Source organism: Maniola hyperantus, chromosome Z, assembly GCF_902806685.2.
Source record: "Maniola hyperantus chromosome Z, iAphHyp1.2, whole genome shotgun sequence".
Taxonomy (NCBI): Eukaryota; Metazoa; Arthropoda; class Insecta; order Lepidoptera; family Nymphalidae; genus Maniola; species Maniola hyperantus.
In genome coordinates this window covers 9,194,294-9,217,460 of record NC_048564.1, presented here as the reverse complement: position 1 = coordinate 9,217,460, position 23,167 = coordinate 9,194,294, and the positions used below count along the sequence as shown (strand labels likewise).

General features: G+C 35.7%; 2 protein-coding genes across 2 annotated transcripts in view; both read left to right on the top strand.

Moving 5' to 3' along the window:
• The first annotated feature begins 1,198 nt into the window (after positions 1–1,198).
• LOC138404524 (uncharacterized) lies at positions 1,199–2,564 on the top strand. Its single transcript, XM_069508760.1, has 2 exons — positions 1,199–1,637; positions 1,753–2,564. The coding sequence occupies exons 1-2, from the start codon at positions 1,199–1,201 to the stop codon at positions 2,511–2,513; spliced, it is 1,200 nt and encodes a 399-aa protein (XP_069364861.1). The 3' UTR covers positions 2,514–2,564.
• A 366-nt stretch (positions 2,565–2,930) lies between these two features.
• Positions 2,931–23,167, top strand: part of LanA (laminin subunit alpha) — a 45,005-nt gene continuing 24,768 nt past the window's right edge. The window contains exons 1-19 of the mRNA XM_034983399.2: positions 2,931–3,163; positions 8,201–8,347; positions 13,547–13,674; positions 14,099–14,207; positions 14,609–14,779; positions 15,230–15,446; positions 15,666–15,875; positions 16,277–16,470; positions 16,975–17,050; positions 18,091–18,228; positions 18,680–18,791; positions 19,218–19,393; positions 20,166–20,342; positions 20,558–20,680; positions 21,144–21,302; positions 21,836–22,089; positions 22,470–22,606; positions 22,701–22,839; positions 22,919–23,107. Coding sequence (XP_034839290.1) covers positions 2,969–3,163; positions 8,201–8,347; positions 13,547–13,674; positions 14,099–14,207; positions 14,609–14,779; positions 15,230–15,446; positions 15,666–15,875; positions 16,277–16,470; positions 16,975–17,050; positions 18,091–18,228; positions 18,680–18,791; positions 19,218–19,393; positions 20,166–20,342; positions 20,558–20,680; positions 21,144–21,302; positions 21,836–22,089; positions 22,470–22,606; positions 22,701–22,839; positions 22,919–23,107 — 3,051 coding nt within the window. The 5' untranslated portion in view covers positions 2,931–2,968. The remainder of the gene's footprint in view (positions 3,164–8,200; positions 8,348–13,546; positions 13,675–14,098; positions 14,208–14,608; positions 14,780–15,229; positions 15,447–15,665; positions 15,876–16,276; positions 16,471–16,974; positions 17,051–18,090; positions 18,229–18,679; positions 18,792–19,217; positions 19,394–20,165; positions 20,343–20,557; positions 20,681–21,143; positions 21,303–21,835; positions 22,090–22,469; positions 22,607–22,700; positions 22,840–22,918; positions 23,108–23,167) is intronic.

Genomic DNA, 23,167 nt, shown 5'->3' with positions numbered 1-23,167 from the left:
ACCGAAATGGATAGTGGTACCGCACTTTTCTACTCGTTCTTTTGTGATGCTTTAACAGCTGATATCTTTATTGGGCCGTCGATAAAAGCTAGCAAAATGAGTACGTTAATACACATTGTATCCCACACATTTTGTTTCTCAGAAAATAAGTAATGTCTGGTGGTGGAATTTGGACCATATTGACAGCTGTTATTGATAAGGTGTTATATCATGGATTTAGCAAGTAATAACTATCCACGGAATGAAGTTAATTTAGCGCTCTCTCTGTTTAGCTCTATCATTTGTATGGATACGTAACAGAGAGAGAGAACACTATACTAATTTATACGTAGAATAAAGTTAGTAAAGCCCTCTCTCTATTTTTGTAAGGGATTGATTATATAGAGAGTACGCTATATTAACATTCATTCCGCGGATAATACTTATTTATATGAAACATAGAGATATGCTATTCATCTAAGACAATGAAATATTGCGTTGATTGCATCGATATAGAATTAGGAGAATTGGTACCTTTGATTGTTAATTTCATATATACGTATATATTTTGTCCCTAGCACGAAAGTTGTGATTATCATTTTCATTTTCATTTCATTTCATCAAATTCTCAGATCTCATTTCAATTATCGTGATTGGCTAAGGTGAAGCTGTGTTAAGTGATTAGTTAGGACGTCCGCCTAATCGAAGGTTGTGGGCTCGATCTCGGACACGCACCTCTAACTAGTTATGTACTAGTAACGGTGAAGGAAAACATTGTGAGGTAACCTGCATGCCGGAGAGTTCTCAATAATGTTTTCAAAGGTGTGTGAAGTCCGCCAATCTGCACTTGGCCAGCGTGGTAGACTTATGCTCTGTAGTGAGTCGGTGATGGGTTGATCATGTTGATTGTTTAAATGATAGTTTTTGCTGCAACATTGCATCTTCATCGCATTTTAGCAAATGGTAAGAATGGCTAATATTAGTTTATATAAAAAAATGTCAACAAATCAGAGTGCTCCGGACATAGCTCCGGGAGTGTCAAGGTGTCAAGCGACAATCAAGCAATATTAAGACAGGTACGACAAGTAGGTCTGCGTCTCATGTTCTGTTGCTATTTTGACTTTGTGGAATTGTCAAGACCATGATCAAAACATGGTCGAAAAAAAATTTTTGTTTAGTTTCAGATTTTTATATATTTTTCATATTTATCGCTTAAAACATGCACATAATTTCCACTATGTTGATAGTTATCAGCATAATTAAAAACAATTCATGTTCACTTTTATCTCGACTAAAAAATCGTTATGAATACGTCACGCAAGAAAATAACGTAGAATTATTCACAGAAGATTTATATGATTTTGAATTTACAAATGTTAAAACTACTATAAAATTCACTTTAATAAACAGCTTGAATGAAATAGATGCCGCAAAGGAAGATTTCTACCATACTTTACAAGGATCTTTTTTAAATACGAGCGAAACGTACCGAAAACGAACTGATGCTTTGCCCGGACTTAATAATATTTATGATTCCATTCCTTTTGTTTCTGTCGAGCCTTTTTTCTTATTTAGACCAATTATAGAAACTTCTTCAAGCAAGCCTAGAAAGACTTGGCCAACATATTTTCCAAGAAAAACGCTGCCACGAAAGTTAGGTAAGTTTATAAGTTGTTTATAATAATAAATTAACGCAATAAGCTAATTGTTTGTAGTGGACTCAAACGAATTCATTGATTAATAAACATTCACTTTAAAAAAATACAATTGTAGAAACAGGAAAATCAGCCACAACTAAAACTAATGTAACATTAAAAAACGTTGAAAGAAACTCTTCACATCATGGGATCACGCTGATCACTGCAAGGCGTCCCAACAATCCAACCCCTTCATCCTCTTCAAGTATTATGAACACCCCGACACTTCCAAATACTTTGATCCCTTTGAGTGCCCTACAAAACTCTACAATCACTTCAAACACTTCGGCAACCACTGCAATGAAAAACAAGAATAATATGACAATTTCATATTGCTACAGATGCGGTCTCAATGAATCTGGAATTCCGTCGGCCTACTGTTACAATACCTTTGAAGGAAGTGACAGAAGCCACGGCAGACGAAAACATTTATTCAAGATAAAATGCATTCGCAATGAAAAAGTGAGGGAAATTAAAAAAATAGCATATGGTCCGCAGTACATGAAAGGCTGTTTCAAAAGATTTCTAGATGTGGGTATAGAATATAATGAGAGGGGTTGTAGGACGATAATACCTACTAGGGGAAAGAGTTATGCATCGAAACGTTTCGCGAGCATGGAATATCTACTGAAGCACGTAAACGATGGCTGTGTATTTAGCCCTCACACATCAATCACACCATTCAGTCGAGCAATTTCTCTTTTTGCTCGGTACCATGTATGCGTATGCAGTCAGAAATACTGTAACAGAGCCAATCCGATGAAACAAATCCTCAACGAGTCTTTTATTTTGATTATTTGTACCACATTTATACAACTACGAAACACTTTTTATTAAGTTCATATAGTTATAAACTTTATATAAATTATAGATGAATATAAATGAATAGACAGCTAGTTTTTTCAATAAACAGTAAAATGAAAATATTAAATCTATATTTGTCTATTTTTTGTCTCTTCTTTAAAGTACATTATTAAAGTAATTTTTTGTTATCTAAGAATTACGGTCAAAAATTTATTTGAACGGTACTTATCACTATTGTCAAACATGTCTATAAGTAGATATTATTGAATCGTGCCTACAATTTATAAAAAACAATTCAGAAAGGCAAGGATCTGGACGGAGAGATAATTGCCTACACATACAAACAGGTCGGCGGCAGTGGGCGCGTGTGTATCTTTCTCTGAATTCGATTAAAAAAATAATCTCTACCACCCTTCCCGAAACCGACGCAAGCTATCTCTACATTCAACTCCATAGTTCATTCTGCGGCGAGCAGGCGCGCGCGTACCATGGCGCATGTTGTCGCGCTACTCCTCTTGTATACAAGCGTCGCGTGCGCAGAAATATTGACACCCCCGTACTTTAACTTAGCGCTTGGAAAGAAGATAACTGCTTCAGCGACTTGTGGTGATGAGGGATCAGAATTGTACTGTAAATTGGTTGGCGCCAATGTCGACCACGATGAAACTGTGATTCAAGGACAGGTGATTATATTTTTTATTGACTATGCAGGAATGCTATGATTTATGCTAAAATATAAGTTTATTATATACTAGATGATGTACTCGACCGTAAGCCCATGTAAGTTTTGGTTTACATATTAAAATTCCGTGCGAACTTTGTTTTTCCGGCATGAAAAGCAGTCTATATACGTTTCTACTAAATAGATGATGCTCGCTACTTCTTTGGTGTGGGCTTTAGAATTTTTAAGAATCCCATGGGAACTCTTTGGTTTTCCGGGACAAAAAACCATGTCCTTCTCCGGGATGCAAGCTATCTCTGTACTAAATTTCTTCAAAATCGGTAAAACAGGTAGCGTTGAAAAATTAGCAGACCGAAACATTTATCCATTTTTAATAATAGCATTTAAGTTTCTTTGTTTGCTCATAACTTTAGAATAGCTTAACAGTTTAATTTAATATTAGTTAAGTACCTATATATAAACGTACCTAGTACCCAGTAAATGTCAGATCACGCTGTATATTGGGTTCTATTGGACCGATTTCAGTTCCTGATGTTAGTTAAACGATTGTTGAAAGTTGGAGCCAACAGAAAGTGATTCTACTGAAACCACAAAAATTTCCATTCGGTCAAATGGCTCTAAATATTGTACGAAATGTAGGTAAATTCTTAGAAATGATGGAACTGTTTTATTAAATATTTTTTAACTAAATAGACATTTTAACTGCAATCTCATCAAATAACAGGTGAATTGCAGCCTAATGTAGAGCGCAACTGCCTAGAAGATAGAAGATACTCTTCGTTTGAAGGTCCCATTATTGTAATTGGCGAGGAAAATGGAAGCCGGAAGGTCATTCCATATTCTATATTACATATTCCATAGCTGTATCGTTTTCACGTTTTCAAAACTCCCAACGCGTACAATTCAACTCCTCACGCGCCATTTTAACTTTTAGTGTCAAATTTTATGTCAAAAGTACGTAGTAAGTAAAGTACTTCGTTATTATAAAGGTGTAAAAGGTATACTTTTGACATAACGGTTGACCCATAGAGTTAAAATGGCGCGTGAGGAGTCATTTTTTACGGACTATATAGTCCATACAAATCCGTACCGTACCCGTAGGCTATAATACAGCTATGGAATATGGAATGACCTTCCGGCTTCCATTTTGTTCACCAATTACAATTTTAGTATTTTCAAATTTTTCCATTGATTCTATTTTATTTAAATACATATAGGTACCTACAAATCTACATACCTACATAATAGGCAGGAACAAAATTTTGTAAATATGTAAGTATTGCTCTACATGAAATAATCAGTACCAAGCTCCGATGAGCTTTTGGTTCTTATCAGGATACATGAATGTTATTGACTAAAGCCAATATTGTTATGGTAGGTGGAATAAGGAATTATTGTGTATGTGTGTATTTGTGTATGCTTTACCATTTTTCTCAAACTTAACATATTTTTATGTATAATCTCTTAGTTAAGCAATGATGAGATTCAAGTTGAGGCACTATTGTTTACCCTTATCTTACCTTGAAGGTACTCAAGATAATATCATCATCTTCATCATCAACAACCGATAGACGTCCACTGCTAGAGATAGTCGCTTGATAATTTGTGTACCTACTCGAGACAATAATATTACAGGAGGCATAGAAACTGATGCCTAAATACCTTGGGGACTCATATTAGCAACGTTAGAAAAAACGTTTCGTTATGAAGCTTTCGACGCATTTTTTTCTTTACATAGCTAATTATCTGATTGCAAAATATAATTGGCAAAATATAAAAGGACAAAAAATCAAAAGATTCCTGTTTAAAAAAAAATTGTCGCGTGTAGAATGTAGGTACCTACATAAATTAATATTAGTTCATCTTTAATTTACTCCACGCCACGCCAGTAGCTACATATTCGATAAAGGGTGCGATAGCTTATCTCAAGCATCCTGTTGGCTCACCATCCTGCGATATGGCTCGAAGCCTGTGTTGTGAAATCTGACGCTTGCTTCAAAAACTAGGTAGCTCGAAACTAGTTAGCTACTTACCATCATAAATGCTCTTACTCTTCACTTTACCCAAATTTATCAAGACGTAAGCCATTTCCAGAAAGCTGGTTTTCTAAAATTCGGAAAATTGAGTTTTGTAAAAAAAACTTTGTTGAACTTCACCAACAGCGATTTTTCGTGAATAAATCAGTAATGGTCACTTTTTCAGGAAAATTATGTGTTATAAAATTGTAACTTGAAAACATTATATTTCACGTAGCTACCTAATTATCATAGTTCCGGTCATAGTTTGTTACTTGTTGCGCCTAAAAATTTGTAAAATGGAATGCATTGACTTATTATAGTAAATGAGAACTTTTCACATTTTATTTAGAACAATAGCTGATAAGTATTATATCAAAATCCAACTTTTCAGGATTCTTTTCGAAACACATTGTTTAATTCCCTAGATTGAATAATTAAATGAATTTACCTATTGTACCATATTGGTTCAGAATGGCCCATCTTGCCGTGGTAGGTAGGCAGCTCAGAACAGCAAAATCATGCTCTTTACAAAATTATTAGCTCCTAGCACAAGCTTGACGCTTAATTGGAGAGGAAAAGGGGAATATTAGTCATTTAACATGGCTAATATTCTTATTTAACAAAAAAATAATATTTTTTGGATATATTATGTACCTATAAAAAAGGCTCAAGTAATAATTAAAAATGAAAATCAGCTTTGTAACAATGTGGTGCATTTTTCACTGTAGTTCTACACTGTGGCTACTGACGATACTACTGAGTTCATAGGCCATGTGATTATCATAAACTTATATAGGTACCTATCTCTACCAAGTAGGTCGTTGGTCCTCTCTTATCATTATCAATGGCGATGTCGAACGTCCGGTATTTGGTTGTTTTAATAATATTCAAAACCGTATTAGATTATAATTAATAATAGTATTTTAGTAGTAATTAGATAAGGCTAGTTTTAAAATTTATTTATTACATTATCAATAAAAAGTAAATCAGATTAAAAAGTGTTAAAATTCTATACAACGATATAGGACGTAGGTATAGTACGCAACAGATCGAGATTGACAATCGGGGTATGAGGCGAGGGACGCCTTGCACACCCGCACGTTACCCTCGCTATCCCGCATCGGGTTATCGCAGGGGCTGTGTGGATGTGCGAGGCGTCTCCACAATGATTGCATCTCGACCTGCCGCGTAGATACCTACTATAGGTATACATATATCATGCAAGTTTTGCATATATGTCCGTTTCCGTTACAAGATAATGCATAAAAACATCGGTGGAGCAGTTTTCATTGAATTAACCATCAGCAATAAAGTATAATGTTACATCATCAATGGAAGTCTTAACAGCAAAAGGTCCATTTAAAACACCCAATAAATCCGTCCATTCACGAAATATTTTTTCTTTTTCAAAACATGCGAAGAGCATGTGCCGAAAAAAAAATACATTCAAATTTGGAATCCATTGTGCTGGAGAGAAACAAAAGAACGCTCTAGAGCAGGGATGCGCAAACGCATTTGGCTACCACATGTCCATAAAAACACTACGAGACGGCCCGAACTTTGTCGAAATTAAACGAAAGCTCGGCCAGTGGTTCAAAATTACAGCCTTGAAGCGCAACGCAAACCAGCTGTTTCGACGCGCGTCTTTTTTAACTGATTTCCAAAAAGGAGGTATTTTTCAATTCGGCCCGTTTTTTTATGTATGTACGCCGATTTATTCGAGGTTTCTGGACCGATTTGCAATTTTTTTTAAATCAACAGTAGAATTGTTCTTGGTGGTCCCATAAATATTTATGGTTCCAACTCCTTAATCCTGATGCTGCAGGGTGACTGGCTGCCTAAGTTATCAATATCAGGAAGTGTTAATAGTAAATTAATATTGTGAGTACCAAGCAACGACTTCATGCTTGAACTTCAAGTCCCAACTTCTCAACCCTGGTGATGTAGGGTACAGAACTCCTAAACTATAGTGATTCAGGAACTGTGGATGATGCAATATTATATAAGGTACCCAAGTATATACTACATTATTGAACTTCGGATCCCAACTTCTCAATCTTAATACTGCAAGGTATTGAACTCCTACGTCTTGTGGATTCGGAAAGTTTTGCTGGTGAATTGATATTTTAGGTACCAAGCAATGACTACTTGCACTAAAAAGCTAAAAAAAAACCGACTACCAAAACCACTACAGACTAAAAAAAAATATTTCTACACGTGTAGGTATGTATGTTGAAGAGCTTCACGCTTAGATTTCTAGTGTCTTTTATTATACTCGCTCGACTTCACACATACATACGTACACGTGTAGCAATAAAGATTTGCTTGGTGGTTGTGTAGTGGTTTTGGAAGTCGGTTTTTTTAATAATTATTGATAAGAGGTAAATCAAATTATTTTTTTTTACTTTGGCATATCGATGCTACTTGGTAGTGCGTGGCAAGCCTAGAAACGTCCAGTGAAACACACATGGATTCAGAAAGTAATAATTAAGAATTAGTACTTAAAATTTATTTGGACACACATCCTAAGTGTGTTGTTTTCAGTACCTGGACCAATCGATACGTCATACCTGGTCAACGATATGTCATCAAAATATATAAAGTTAAAATATACTTAATAAGTTAACAAAAGGACTCGGTTCTAATATGGCTCTACTCCAATCCGCGTGTTTCCGCTGGCCATTAGACGTGCGGCGTGCGTGGACGTCAATCGGTTGATGATAACACGGAGCAGCTTACGGTTTTCTGTGGATGACAACAACGAATATTTTTGCCGCCTAGGGTGTGGTAAAAATCTACTCTATAGTTTTGATAACTGTGAAAGAAGAGAAAACTTTTTAACGAGCAAAGTATTGAAAAATAGATATATGTATTTTGGTATTTTCGCTTATTAAGTTTTTGAATATACGCATCTTTTTATGCCTTTTATTTACTACGTAAAACTTAGCATAAAACATTTATGAATAAACACATAGTTTTATCCAGATGATGATAAATGAATACTGATAATTATCATTCAGGTATGCGACGTCTGCGATGCGACAAATGAAGCGAAGAGGCATCCGCCGGAATATGCCGTAGATGGAATGGAAACCTGGTGGCAGAGTCCTCCTCTATCACGAGGAATGAAGTATAATGAAGTCAATCTTACCATAGATCTCGGTCAGGTAATAACATTTCTGTTTTCAAAAAAAAAACATTAGATTCTGTTTAGTGAAAGCTGATATTGAGAAATGGTGGCAAGTTAAAAAAATTTGGTCGTGTATACTTGTATAACTAGTGACATTTTTCAATGTTGCATGTTTCTAAAAATTCACTATCAGCTTTATTAGGCAGATTCTATCATAATATTGTCCCTTTTAACGCTGCTGCATTCAGTGTGGGCGTTTTGCACAAACCTGAGCACCAGATATTACTGTGAACCATTTGCTCATTCAACGCCACCGCCCAGCACGATACACTTTTTGCAGACACTTTTTTACCCGGCGAAACCCAAAGGAGGGTTATTGGCTATGTCATCGGGTGCTGCTATGATGTTGCGAGATTTTTGCGCTGACGATATAGCGGCTGTATGAACTTGCTGACGACGAACCGTACGACACCCATACCACAACAACAAACGCAACTGCCGTGTGGTTGCAGAATCGTCACTCGTGGAAAATGTTTTTCCACTTTTTCCGAAAAACTTACGAGCGTATATTTCCCGACCGGTCGAGATGAAAATCGGAGTATAAGGCGGGGAGACGCCCTGCACAGCCGCACGTCACCCGCGCTATCCCGCACTGGGTTCACGCAGGGTCTGTGCGGATGTGCGGGGCGTCCCCACGTGCCCTGATTGCTATCTCGACCTGTCGCGTACTACGCGTGTCGTGTGCAGTGTGTCGTGTATTGTGACCGCAAATCATGCTGTACGGTGACTCGTGCAAAAACGGCCTTAGATCTATATCTTTGAGACATAATATGATCTTCAAAAAACACATAAGTACCTAGATATTTTAAACAAGCAGGGCTAATTATTATTAAATTAGAATATGTACAGATGACAACGCTGTGGTCGTCGATGACATCATTCGCTACTTAGGTATATACTCGAAAAACTGTTAGGTACCACATGTGACCATCGTCAAATTGCCTGCCTAGGATAATGATAAAAAAGTATGATTTTGCAAAACATACATAGGTATCTACTAATAAAATAAAACAACTGACCACCCCAGCGTTACCCGGAAGAATTATTAAAATCATTTTTTAGGGGCAACTACGATATCAGAAAACCTAGGTAGGTTACCATATAAAATGTGAAACTTCTAGATCTAGACTAGCAGTTTATGTCAATCAGTCAGTTTTCTTTTTATTTTGAAAACTTTTTATTAGTTTCACTTGTTTGTGTGTTGCGTTTCCGTCGATATTGGTAACAGATTTTTGTCTGTTTTCAATTGTCCGATTCCATTAAAATTTTGCAGATTTTTTTAGTTTGGATGACAGTAGATGATTCAGGTATCATTGAGCGTCTCTGATAAATGGATGGGTGACTGACTTTGAAAGTCCAAATTTTAGCCTCTTTGTTCCCTCCATGCCTCGGAGAGCAAAGGAGATTGCCCATTTTCTTAGGAGCTTTGGGCCCCCCCTAATATAATTGTTATGTCACCATGGTTTTAATTTTATTGTGTAGACAAATAATAACCTTTTTATATTCTGCAAACGATTTTCATTTATTCACCCTGGTTATAAAGAAATCTTATTTTTTATATTGCTGATATTAAGGTTATATTTAATTAATGCTTCTTCAAAATAAATTGATGTTTACGGTTCTAACAGTAATTGTGGATATTTTCAATAATAGAGTGAAAGAAAAGTCGTAATAAAATCGTAAAAAAATAACACATTTTTTTATAATTTATGTTAAGTTTTGACACGAACGCCACAAAAGAGGGCCCGGCCCGTTCATGGGCGATCTCCTTTAGCCGTGGGTCTAGAAATCAATTTTCTAATGGTGAAATTTAAATTCAGAATTATTACTGAACTCAGTAGGTTTAGAATTTATTGATTGCAAACAAACAAACAAATATTTCCTCGTTGGCATTGATGTTGATAAATTGCTAACAGTTGAAGATTGATAGTTTTTAATATATTAAACAACTTCTTGAGTAGAAATCATAAGAGTGGGAATGTAAGAACAAGTAAGTGAGAACATTGAGGCCATATTCTCTCGTCGACAGCGAACTTCATAGCTCTCAAAATAGTCCTAATTGGTGAAAGTTCATTGACCCGACATATCTTTGGAACAGCGTTAAGGAGGGAAATTACTATTAATTATAGACAAGCTATAAATTAATATACCTACATAAGTATAATAGGTATTATGTTGTAACTTCAGATTATGGCACAGCAATGTAGCGAATGCTTATATGGGTTCCGTAGTTAATGATTAGGTAGGTATGTACTATGTACCCACCTACCTACTACGCAACATTTCACAAAAACTCATAATAGTAGGTGTAAGTATACAATACGCGGCCAAAAGTGATGAACATCGGCCTTTAGAATGACATTTCATCTTTGTAGAGCGTTGTCTCTGTCACTCATACCCATATGACAATTTCTCGTTCTTGACTATCGAGACAGTGCTCTACAAATCTGCTGTGTCCATCTAAAGATCGATGTTCATCACTTTTGGCCGCGTACTCTACCTAGATATTCGTATTATGAATGATAAGTGTCGTCTTGGTGTTGAGCTCTAGCGATTTTTTCCGGAACCTATAAATAAAATTATTGTAATTTTATTTTAACTATGTAGATAGATACTTGAATTTAACAATCAGGATGCTCATCATGATCAACCCATTATCTGCTCACTACTGAGTCCAAGTATTTTATTACATATGAATTTGATTACTAGAATTGCATGATAAGCTATGTAAAATGATACCTACATTTGGCTAAGCGAAATTTTAGTTACCTACTCCTAAGAATGCTTCACGTTGTAAACACAGTAATGCAGCGAACGTAATTATTAGGTACCTAATTGGCATCTTTGTAATTTGTATACATATCATATTTTTTTAATATAATATCTTTCCAATACCGTTACCTTTACCTAGGTGATAATTCTTCTACGGTATTCTTACTAAAAATGAAAATTTCTATGCTTGGCGAATGCAATAATGTGTCCATAATCTGAAATTACTTGATAAATTATCTGCTATATCTAAAAAGAAATTGTGTTTTCCACAATGACTTATATGTTTTCCATCACTTCTTTGGCATAAGTTCTAAAGGTGAGTCATGGGAGCGGGCAGCGTGACGTGTTATAAAACCACTTGGCAACGTTCAAGTTCTGGGACAAATTTGAATTTAATAAATATAGAAGTCCTGTTGAAAACCAAAATTCAGCAGATTCTCTGTAGTAGGTACTTAAAGACAAATATTTGCATATTAAAATTATAAGCCAAGTCAAAAAAATTAGTATTACTAGCTTATGCTCGCTCCTTTGTCCGCGTGGACTACACAAATTTAAACCCCTGTTTCACCCCCTTAGGGGTTTAATTTTCAAAAATCCTTTCTTAGCGGATCCCTACGTCATAATAGCTATCTGCATGCCAAATTTCAGTCCGATCCGTCCAGTAGTTTGAGCTGTGCGTTGATAGATCAGTCAGTCAGTCACCTTTTCCTTTTATATATTTAGAAGATCATTTGTTTTAGACTTTTAATTTAGCTTGTTTCAAGATTTTATTCAATCGAGTGAAGTACTTCTTATTGTGTATCAAATTAGCACATTATTTAGACAATATCTTTAGATATACTGTATATTTTTAGCAAGGCCGTTATTTAATAGTAAATACCTAAAACATTTGATATAGCAAACCAGTTTTCTCCGCTTTGTTTTGGTGATTCGCCTTAATAATTTTTTATCTATATTCTAGAATCTAGAGTATACCTACCTATATCTTTAATCAAAATAATTTATCCTCTCGTTGGGTATTGGCAATTGGGTTGAAATAACGACAACTAAAAACTTTAAACTAATCGTGGTAGTACCGTCATCTACTTTAAAATATGTCGTTAAATCATGAAATAAGCTAAATAATAATAATAATAATATTAATATATAATAATTTATTTATATATTAAAATCTAAATATATAAAAGGAAAAGGTGACTGACTGACTGACTGACTGATCTATCAACGCACAGCTCCAACTACTGGACGGATCGGGCTGAAATTTGGCATGCAGATAGCTATTATGACGTAGGCAACCGCTAAGAAAGGATTTTTAAAAATTCAACCCCTGAGGGGGTCAAAATAGGGGTTTGAAATTTGTATAGTCCACGCGGACGAAGTCGCGAGCATAAGCATTGATCCACGGTAACTTTTCAACGGTCATTAGAGCGTCCTTATAAACGATGACACAGTCGAGTGGTGACTGGTGATGGTGTTGAAATTCTCGTAGGTAGGTGCATATCTCTACATAGTACAAAATAAAGTCGCTTCCTGCCATCTGCCCATAAACTACGCAACGGATTTTAATGCGGTTTTCACTAATAGATAGTGATTTAAGAGGAAGGTTAATACGCATAGTTTAATATCGTTTTATGTTAATTTGTTTAAATGTGACGATAATTGTTCAAGATGTCGGAAGAAATCAAAGCGACTGAGATGTTTCATCAAAAATGCTGTCTTATTTTTTTGAAAGAGTTTGTTGTGGGCTCTTCTCAGCCCTGGACGCGTTTGGAACCCTCGTAGCTTTAGTATTAAGTTCACGTAATAATTGTATCTTATAAATCCAACAACCGACCATCAAAAAGTGTAATTTATTACCTATTTTGAATAAATTATTTGAATTTTGAATTTTTTTGAAATACAATAACAAAATTTAAAAAATTACCACACTGACATCACATTAGATGTACGTTGCACCCGTCCAAAGTTGGGATGGGTAGCTAGTTTGAAATACAGGAATGACGCTGTACCTAAACTACCTATATCTTCGTCCACGACGTCGTCCCACGAAGGTGGGGCTCGCTTTCCTACATTATTCTGCCCACTTTTCCCGGTCTTGAGCATGACTCTCAAGTCTCGCGACGACGACTGGCCAGCGCTGTATTGTACAGTCTCGAGATATCACTCCAGGGACGCCAATGTTTAGACATCTATTACAGAAAAACGTAACTTTATATAATAAGCAGATGTACATTATATGGTAACAACGTATTATCCTAATTAGCATTACTACCTACGTTTTAAAAATGTTAGCGTAAAGCTCCTAAACCCTTTTTAGGTTAGAATCGTACGTGTTGAAGTTTAGGATTATGTTTTTCAATATTGAGATGACACTATAGTTTCTATCGCATTGTTTTTTTTTTAGGAATTCCACGTGGCATATGTCTTCGTTCGAATGGGCAATTCCCCGAGACCAGGGCTTTGGGCTTTGGAGAAATCTACTGACTACGGAAAGACGTTCAAGCCATGGCAATATTTTTCTGACTCTCCACAGTACGTGTATTTCTTCTCTATAATATAAAAATGAATCACTAAATATGTTGCTCATCACAAATCTCGAAAACAGCTGAACCGATTTCGCTAATTCTTTTTTTTATAATATTTCTTAAAGTACGAGGATGGTTCTAGCGGAGAGAAAAGTTTAAAAAAAATCCACTATTAGGCGGTACGAAGTTCGCCGGGGCAGCTAGTATTAACATAAAAATTTGAAACTTGGGGGTTTAATATTATTAAATTGTCTATAGAACTGATTCACTGATTTTTTTTTATACATGATTTGCTATTTTTCACAATTCTTTCTTTCTTTCTTCACTCTGGGCTGGTTTCCGCAATTAAACGTTTCCGTCTGTTGTGCGTTTGCTTCACTATTAATAAATAGTCAATTTTTACATTGTCAATAATGTTTATTGTTTTGCAGGGATTGTGTAAGATATTTCGGAAGGGAGAGTCTACAACCTATTACAAAAGATGACTCGGTCATTTGCAATACGGAATACTCTAAAATTGTTCCTCTCGAAGGTGGAGAAGTAAGTTTTTAATTAATTTTGAATTTGATTTGATGCTACCATCTAAAATATAAAAAAAAAGTAATTTATAATACCTTACCCAATACTGTCTCTATCCAAAAGAGTCAACTTTTTAGGAGAGACAAAAAACAATTTTTTTTCTATAGGACCCTTGTAGGAATAAGTGCATAATTTTATCTTTATTTGGTTTATGAAATTATGGCTAAATGTTGTTTTCGTAATTTAAGCACAAAAAGATTAATTTAAACATTTTATGATACATTTTGTAATGCATAGAGTTTCACATTTTAAAACCGATGGCAATTAAAAGTCAATTTTGCAAAATATTGGACAATATTGGAATAAGCGTGCGAATGTGTGGAAGTAAATTTATTTTGATGGGGTTATAAAAATTGTTTTAGATACCAATTTCACTGTTAAATTCTCGGCCGTCAGCAAACAAATATTTTAACTCCTCCGTGCTACAAGAGTGGACGCGAGCAACCAACGTGAGATTACGTTTATTGAGAACCAAAAACTTGCTTGGTCATCTTATGTCGGTAGCAAGACAGGACCCTACAGTTACTAGGAGAGTGAGTACAATTTAAATACATACTAACTGATACCCACGACTTCTTTCGCGTGGATTTAGTTTTTGAAAACTTCGTAGGAGCTCTTTATTTTGCAGTATAAAAAATAGCTTAAGACTTTCCCGGTCTTTAACTATATCCATCCAAAAATCACGTCAATCCGATGCTCTATTGCGGCGTGATTGAAGGAAAAAACAAATAACCAATAAACCGACAAACACACTTTCACATTTATAATATGGGAAGTGATTATTAAAATGCAATGCGTACTATTATTATAAATGGGAAATACAGACATAGCTTGAGCGCCGGGAATACAGACATAACTTAAAAAGCTCTAAATACACGAGGACAAAATCACTGGCATCATCTAGTATTGTAATACGTATTGTTTCTTCTTAATTTGTATGTAAAAAGTGTAAATACTTATCAAATAACTTTTCGATTTGACAGTACTTCTACAGTATTAAGGATATCAGTATTGGAGGACGATGCATGTGCAACGGCCACGCGGACACTTGCGACCCGGCTGAGCCCGAAAGTGACAGCAGTATTCTAGTATGCCGATGCCAGCACAATACCTGCGGTCCACAGTGTACTGCCTGTTGTCCAGGTTTCGAACAGAAAAAATGGAGGATATCGCAAAATTGGGACCGATTCGCTTGTGAACGTGAGAATATTATTTCAAGCTTTACACTCAACATACCTTATACCTTTTGAAATAACAACTATTTTAATTCCAAAATGAATTTCTTGAAATTGATACTTAATATGTGTTACAGTAATTACTTAACTAATATTTGAGCTTATCATCATATTTACGTGATTTGTAAGTTGAGCAATTAATTATTTTGTCGATGGTCGATGTTAATAAACATAATTTTTTCAGCTTGCAACTGTCACAACCACACCACTGAGTGTGAGTTCGATGCAAGTATTGACGAGAAGCGCTTATCACTCGATATAAATGGACGATATGAAGGTGGTGGTGTATGTAAGAACTGCCAACACAACACACAAGGAATAAACTGTAACAAGTGCAAACCAACATACTACCGCCCGTTCGGTAAACGCTGGGATGAACTTGACGTGTGCCAACGTAAGTTATCGCATTACTCGTAACGAAAGATAAAACTATGTAGCCCTGCCATTATGCTGAGCAGATGGAAAAGCGCTACTAATCAGTGCCTAATATGGAGCAAAAAAGTTTTTGTGTTAGTTAATTAAATGTCAACCACACCAATGCTTTTTTATAGTTTTGTGCTGGAAATATTACAAAAATTAATAAAAATAATTTATACGTAAAAGAACATAGTGATAACAAGAGGCTTATGCTCTTCTAAAAGAGGTCCGTGTCCAACAGTGGATGCATATTGGTTGTTGATGATGATGATGAAGTGAAAGTGCGGATGGTGCATGTATCACGTTGCACCATCATCAGAGGTAGTACAGATGGTGATGCCTGCTTCTATCCAAAAATTAATCATTAATTTTTGACAGCTTGTAACTGTGACTTACACTATTCGACTGGTAACTGTCAAGAGGAAACCGGACGGTGTGAGTGCCGACGCGAGTTCAATCCACCGAACTGTGACTCGTGTGCGTATGGATACTTTGACTATCCTGATTGCAAGCCTTGCACGTGTAACCTTAATGGTACAGAAGGACAACACTGCACACCTACTGACGGAATGGTAAGAACTATTGGGGCTTCTAAACTGGCTGCTGGGACTGGGGGCTGGGGGTTAAATATTTTTTCTGTGGCGACCCGGAGTTAGGAAATTTGATGGTATCACTTCGCATGTGATACCACTAAGATATGGCGAAGTGACACTACCCCATTTGTCTGGTGTGAGGCTTCTGTCGTGGCTAGTCACCACACCACACTGGCAAAGCAGTTCGGCCAAGCGATTTAGTCTTAGGTAATTTACTGTAAATGAACTAAGCGATAATTACTGTTCCGGTACGATGCCACGTAGAAACTGATAAAGGGTATGGGTTTGGTTTAATAAAACTGCCATACCCCCTCCAAGTCGGCCCGCTTCTTTCTTAGACTGCATCACTTACCATCACTTACTACGAGGTGAGATTTTAGTCGAGAGCTAACTTGTAATGGAATAAAAAATAAAGACATCTACTTGTATTAGAAGTATTTACAATACTAAATATTTTATAATAATCAGCATCTTTTTTAACAGTGCCCTTGCAAATATAACTACGCAGGATTTTCTTGTGAAATGTGTGCAGATGGTTATTATTCACCTTCATGTAAAAGTAAGTTTCTGGGAGTATCTTTACTGATGACCTATTTGATAATCTATAATCTAAAAATGAATCACTAAATGTGTTGCTCATCGCAAATGTCGAGAACAGCTGAACCGATTTCGCTAATTCTTTTTTTATAATATTCCTTTAAGTACGAGGATGGTTCTTACGGAGAGAAATATTTAAAAATTTGAATTGACTTGACTGTCAGGCGGAACGAAATTCGCCATGGCAGCTAGTAATTTATATTTACTGAATTTACCTACTACTACTGTCAGCCGTGCTTAGTCAAAAATATTATGTACTTAAATGTTGGTCGTTCCAATCCAAGATCTTTGGCTGATACACATATTAGGTTCTCAAAAAAGGGCCCCGGGCTGTATATGTCTGGATTTTTTTGCTACAACTTTGAAGAGAAAATATCGGGTTTGATGGGATTTTTTATCTTTTGAAATCTCTTCTGCTGCTGCGTGTAACGTGGTACACTCATAGAAAGTAAGAGTAGAAAACTTGACAGCATCCGTGATTTTCTAAAAAAATACCAACGTGAGAAGCATAATCCGTAATAGTATCTACCTACTATCTGCTATGGAGATATGTTTACAAATGCAACAGAATATCTGTCTGCTAGATTGTTTAACCTATTTCAGTGAAAGGTACGTGTATAGTTTGCATCCCTGGAACGAACATAAGCTATGTTTTGTCCCGGAACATCAAAGAGTCTACATGGGATTTATTGAAAGCCGCAATTAATGTATGAAATGGGATTTATTAATAAAATCACATAATATGAAGTTGGACTGGGCACATCGATATAAATGACAAGATATGCACAAGCGAACACAACTTTTCACGGTTTTGGAACCAAATAAATCAGCGCCACCTCTTAGTTACTAATGAACGAACCGGTTGAAATCCAGACGTCACTGAGGTTGCATTGGTGCTAAAGCACCAATGAGTCGGTGTCATTTTGTTTGTTCAATGGCCCTGTCCAATGAGTGGTCATCATTTATTTGGTCAGAATTTTAATCAATTCCTTCGTGTTTTAGATTGTGAATGCCATTCAGTCGGTTCTGTCTCACACGTGTGTGACAAGGAAAGTGGTAACTGTACTTGCAAAAGCAAATACACTGGCAGAACATGCAATCAATGCGAAGCTGGATACTTCAACTACCCAACATGCAAACGTTAGTAATATAGTTCGTTAATAACTAACTAAATATAAGAAGGTACTTGGTAATAATGATACATTGATCTTCAATAAATACAGAAAAAATATTACCACTGACAAGTACCTAGATAATTTTAAAACAAAAATTGATTTTCTTGCCAGCTAATACTTTACTGTCTTTATCCCTTTTAAAGGCTGAAATTAATAAGCAATATATCTGTAATTTTTTGCTTAGTTACTAACGGCTCAAATTAATAATCAATCCTATCTGAAATCTGTCGACAAGTTAACTAGTGACGTTAATTAAGATTAACAGCCTCGCTAGGAAAGTTATTGACAGCTTACGTATAGGATTGATCTAATTTTGGCCATAAAACAACCATCTTTCAGCTAATAAAAAGCATGTTTAAAAACTGTGGAAAATAGTACTTTTAAATACGTTTTCATTATTTTTTTGACATTTGTAGACTGCAACTGTGACACCAGTGGTACAGAGCCTATCATTTGTGATGACACAACTGGACAGTGTATTTGTAAACCAGGTTTCGGTGGTACTCGATGTGATCAATGTTTATCAGGGTAAGATGACCACTTAATTACACACAAAAATTATAGAAATAGTTTGGTGTTACGTTATTATTTCGAAAATTAATCAATTTTTTTAAACAAACCTAATAAATTTGAAATTATTACATTTCATAAGTAAAATTTTCCTTAAAATCCTTAGTTTTGACGTTAGTTTGGTTATTTTTTACATGGTCTATTTTATGCATGAAGTTGCCACAAATAGTGATACTTCAAAGGTTATAACTTTCAAAATAAATATAATTTTATTACATTTATTGTCATGCAAAAAATGAAAATTTAAATGTTGAACGACAAATAATAGAATAGTCGACAAAAGTGCGTATGAAATGTAACCTTAGGTTCCTTTACAGCGCCCGCCACTTCGCCATATTGGTCGTCATCATGTTTAATGACACTAGAAGTTATTTTATTTAACAGATATTACATGGAGGTTCGAGGTCGTGAACGTTCCTGTGTCCCTTGCAATTGTTCGCCAACCGGCTCTACCTCAACTAGTTGTTCAGTTGATGGGAAGTGCAACTGTTTAAGTAATTTTGGAGGCAAGCAGTGTGACCAATGCTCCCCAGGATACTTTAAGTTCCCTGAATGTTTACGTAAGTATATATATGTAGTTATATACCTACTATTTGATTTTGTGTATTTGTGTGTGACCACAAAATACCAGCTATTGATTATATCCAATGTATCTAAACTTTATTGAACTGAAACTTCTTTATCCACATAGTAAAGACTATAATCTCAATCAAGAAAATTTTCTTTAGTGACGGTAGTACCCAAGGAAATAGGAATAAGCCACTGTAAACGCCAGCTTCGACGATTGTTTTTCAAAATTTATATATGTATTAGTTTAAAGTTATCATAAAAAAGGAAACTGTTGCCAAAATTTTAAAAAATTGTCGTCATTTAGAAACTCTGCTATGGATCAAATTTGTATTATTTTTAATCACTTTCTTTTTGTAACAACGTCCTTTTCAAAGTTCCAAGATGTCGGTATATTTATTGGTTTGTTTCTTTTTTGATTGCCCAGTACAAATTTTGCAATCGATTTTAAACTGTAACTGAGCTTGGAATTTTAAATGTAGTTTTTTTGTTTTTTGCAATCAACAGCGATATATACAATATAATTTTACATAAACAGACTGAAAATAAGGCCAAATAGGATTACAATTTTTTACAGATTACTTAAATAGATATTAAATATAAATTTATAACAGACCGTTTGATAATTTAAACAAGCTTTACAATAATATAATAATATGAAAATATAAAAGTCAATTAACTAGTAAAATAATAATAACCCACTTTGTTTTCTCTCTTGTTTGTTCGTCTGTTTGCTACAAATTTTGTCTAACAATGGTTTTCCAGCATGCAACTGCGATGAGTCAGGCGCAATTGGCTCAACATGTGATGACATCGGGCAGTGCCATTGTAAATCAAACTTTGACGGCATTAAGTGCGATAAATGCAAGGAGCAGTTTTACAACTATCCTGCCTGTGAAGAGTGTAACTGTGACCCGAGAGGAGTCATTGCGTCTTTTTCCGGTAAGATAGAATTAGATATCTTCACTATATTCATACTATTATACCTAATAATATTATAAATTTGGTAAAGAGATGGCCGTGCCTTGCTCTACCTTAGGTTTAACACCTACTCCTGTTTGATGTGATTGCAGTCAAGTGCAAGCCTATATTAGTTAATAAAAAAGAATTTGCGTAAAAAGTGTTTTTAAAATGTTGAAAAATGTATTGTTTTGCAGGTTGTGGTTCAGTACCAGCGGGAGAGCTGTGTCAATGTAAAGACCGTGTACAGGGCCGAATTTGTAACGACTGTAGACCTCTATTTTGGAATTTACAAGAATACAATCCTCTTGGATGTGAAGGTAAACCAATTTTTGAGGAAACTTTATTATGTTATCAATGTGAAAGTTGTCGTTCTTCACTCTACTGATGATTGCCGTGATACCTAGTGGTTAGGACGTCCTCCTTATCTTCGGCGAGTCAGAGGTTCGATCATGGGCATGCCCCTCTATCTTTTCAGACTTATGTTTATGTTTAAATAATTAAATATCACTTGCTTTAATGAAGGAAAATATTGTAGGGAAATGTGCATGCCTGAGAGTTCGCCATAATTTTTTCAAAGGTGTGTGAAGTCTGCAAATCCACTATCTATTATAGTTATAATATCTAATTGACTATGGCCATTCTGAGTTGAGATTACGTGCTAAGTAGTTAGCCGGCGATGGGTTGATGATGATGATGAGTCTACTGGTGCGCGTTGCGCTTCTAATAAAGTCAGCTAAAACAGCTAATAAGTTAGCTAACTGTTTGTTTAATTATTCTCAGAATGTAGCTGCTACATAGCAGGCACGCTCGGAGGTCTTGGCGCATGTAACACCCGCAGCGGACAATGTATGTGTAAATTACACGTAGGCGAAAGGAAATGCGAGCAATGTCAAGACGGTTTCTATAAATTAGAAAATCACAACATGTTTGGATGCACAGGTATGTTTGAAGATTGAAACCCTAATGTGCCTAAAATTCTAATGAAATCAGTTTATCTGTAGGATTGTGGAAGAAAAGTGTGTAATGATACAAAATTACATGGGTACTGAAACTTTACTGTAGTTGTACTGTTTCGATCAAAATCACAGTTTGATGACATTTTAAGATCGGAAATAAATTCAGATTTGTATTCAGTGAGTCAAAAACGTATGCTTATAAAAACACTACAAAAAACCAAATTGTAAATGTGAAAGTGTATTTGTTTGTTGGTTTGTTGATTTTTCTTCAATCACGTCGCAACGGAGCAACGGATCGTCGTTTTTTTGCATGGGTAGATAGCTAAAGACCTGAAGAGTGACATAGTGTATTTTTATCCCGGAAAATAAGAGTTTCCACGGAAATTTGTAAAACCTTAAGTCGCAACCATCAGTTAGTATAAAAAAATAAATGTATTGATCAGTAGCATAAATACACCGTCTTTTTTGACCAAGACTGCATCAGATTACTTTTATGTACCTAACTCTGTCTTATAGCATGTGACTGTGATGTTGGTGGATCAATCGATAACAACTGCGACAAGAGCAGCGGGCAATGTCGTTGCCATTCACGTGTTGAGGGCAGACGTTGCGACCGTCCCATCCGCGCGCATTACTTCCCCACTCTACATCAGTTCCAATATGAAGCTGAAGAAGGCCTCACCCAATCTGGTCCTGTTAGGTACAGAAACTCGGATGATGTATTTCCGGGCTACTCTTGGAAAGGATATGTAGTGTTTTCGATGTTACAGGTAACCATATTTTATTTTATTAAAAACAGGTTGTAAATTCAAAGTGACTAAATAGTGACACGCACTAATAGTTGTACACAACATTGATATAGGTACTAAACAGCATAATATAGAACTTACTTTAGTATAGTCTAAGAACTATCCTATTATTATGTCTTTCTATTCTTCTGAATTCTTCATTAGTTCGGTTTCTGCCACAGGGGCTTCCAACGCGTTTTCAGCCACTTCGTATTCGAGATCAGTTTCGGAATCGTGCTTATCTGTATAAGGCAGTGCTGGTTGTAGTCGAAGTTCACTGGTTTCTACCACGCAAGCTACAGGCATGTCTACAGCCAGTTCGTGTTTATTCTAACACATTAAAAGCTTTACATATGTTTTAGAACGAAGTCATCAACGTAGTGCACATCAGCAAGTCATCTTTATACCGCATGGTATTAAAGTACGCCAATCTTCTTAAAGATCCCGTTACTACCAGCATTATTATTACACCAGAGAGCGTCATTGATACAAAACAGAGGTATGACTTGTCAGAATTCACAAAAAATCGAACATTTGTACACTTGGTATGATTGCTTGAAGGACTTAATTCAGTAGGTACATTATTCTTGCAGCTTCATTGTTCATTTGAGGCCGACTCATCAGCCACAACTTGTCACCGTCTTAGTCGAGAAAGGAAACGCACCAGCGCCTTTTGTTATGAACGCAGGAAATTGGACCGTTACTATCAAAACCACCAAAGAAATTATGATAGTAAGACCACTTGAACATTTCGTTTTATTTTAATATGGTACAACTGTACGGACAGCTAATTTATTTATTTATTTTGTAGGATTATTTTGTTTTGATCCCGGAAGCATACTATGAGGCCACAGTTCTGACAAAGCTAGTAGATACACCATGTATAATTGGTGAAAACAAACTCTGCAGACATTTTGCCTATCCTAATTTAGGTGGACGTCCTAAGGCTACTGTTTCAGATATGGTAGTAAACGTCACATCATTTATAGACGATCCCGAGGTAAGCTATGAGAATAATATAATGTGAACTTTTATGATACATAATGAAACATTAATGAAC

Excerpts from the sequence above, each read along its gene's own strand:
- LOC138404524 (XM_069508760.1), top strand. The coding sequence starts at position 1,199 with ATGCACATAATTTCCACTATGTTGATAGTTATCAGCATAATTAAAAAC. Across the intron at positions 1,638-1,752 it reads AACGCTGCCACGAAAGTTAG|AAACAGGAAAATCAGCCACA; the intron begins GTAAGTTTATAA and ends ATACAATTGTAG.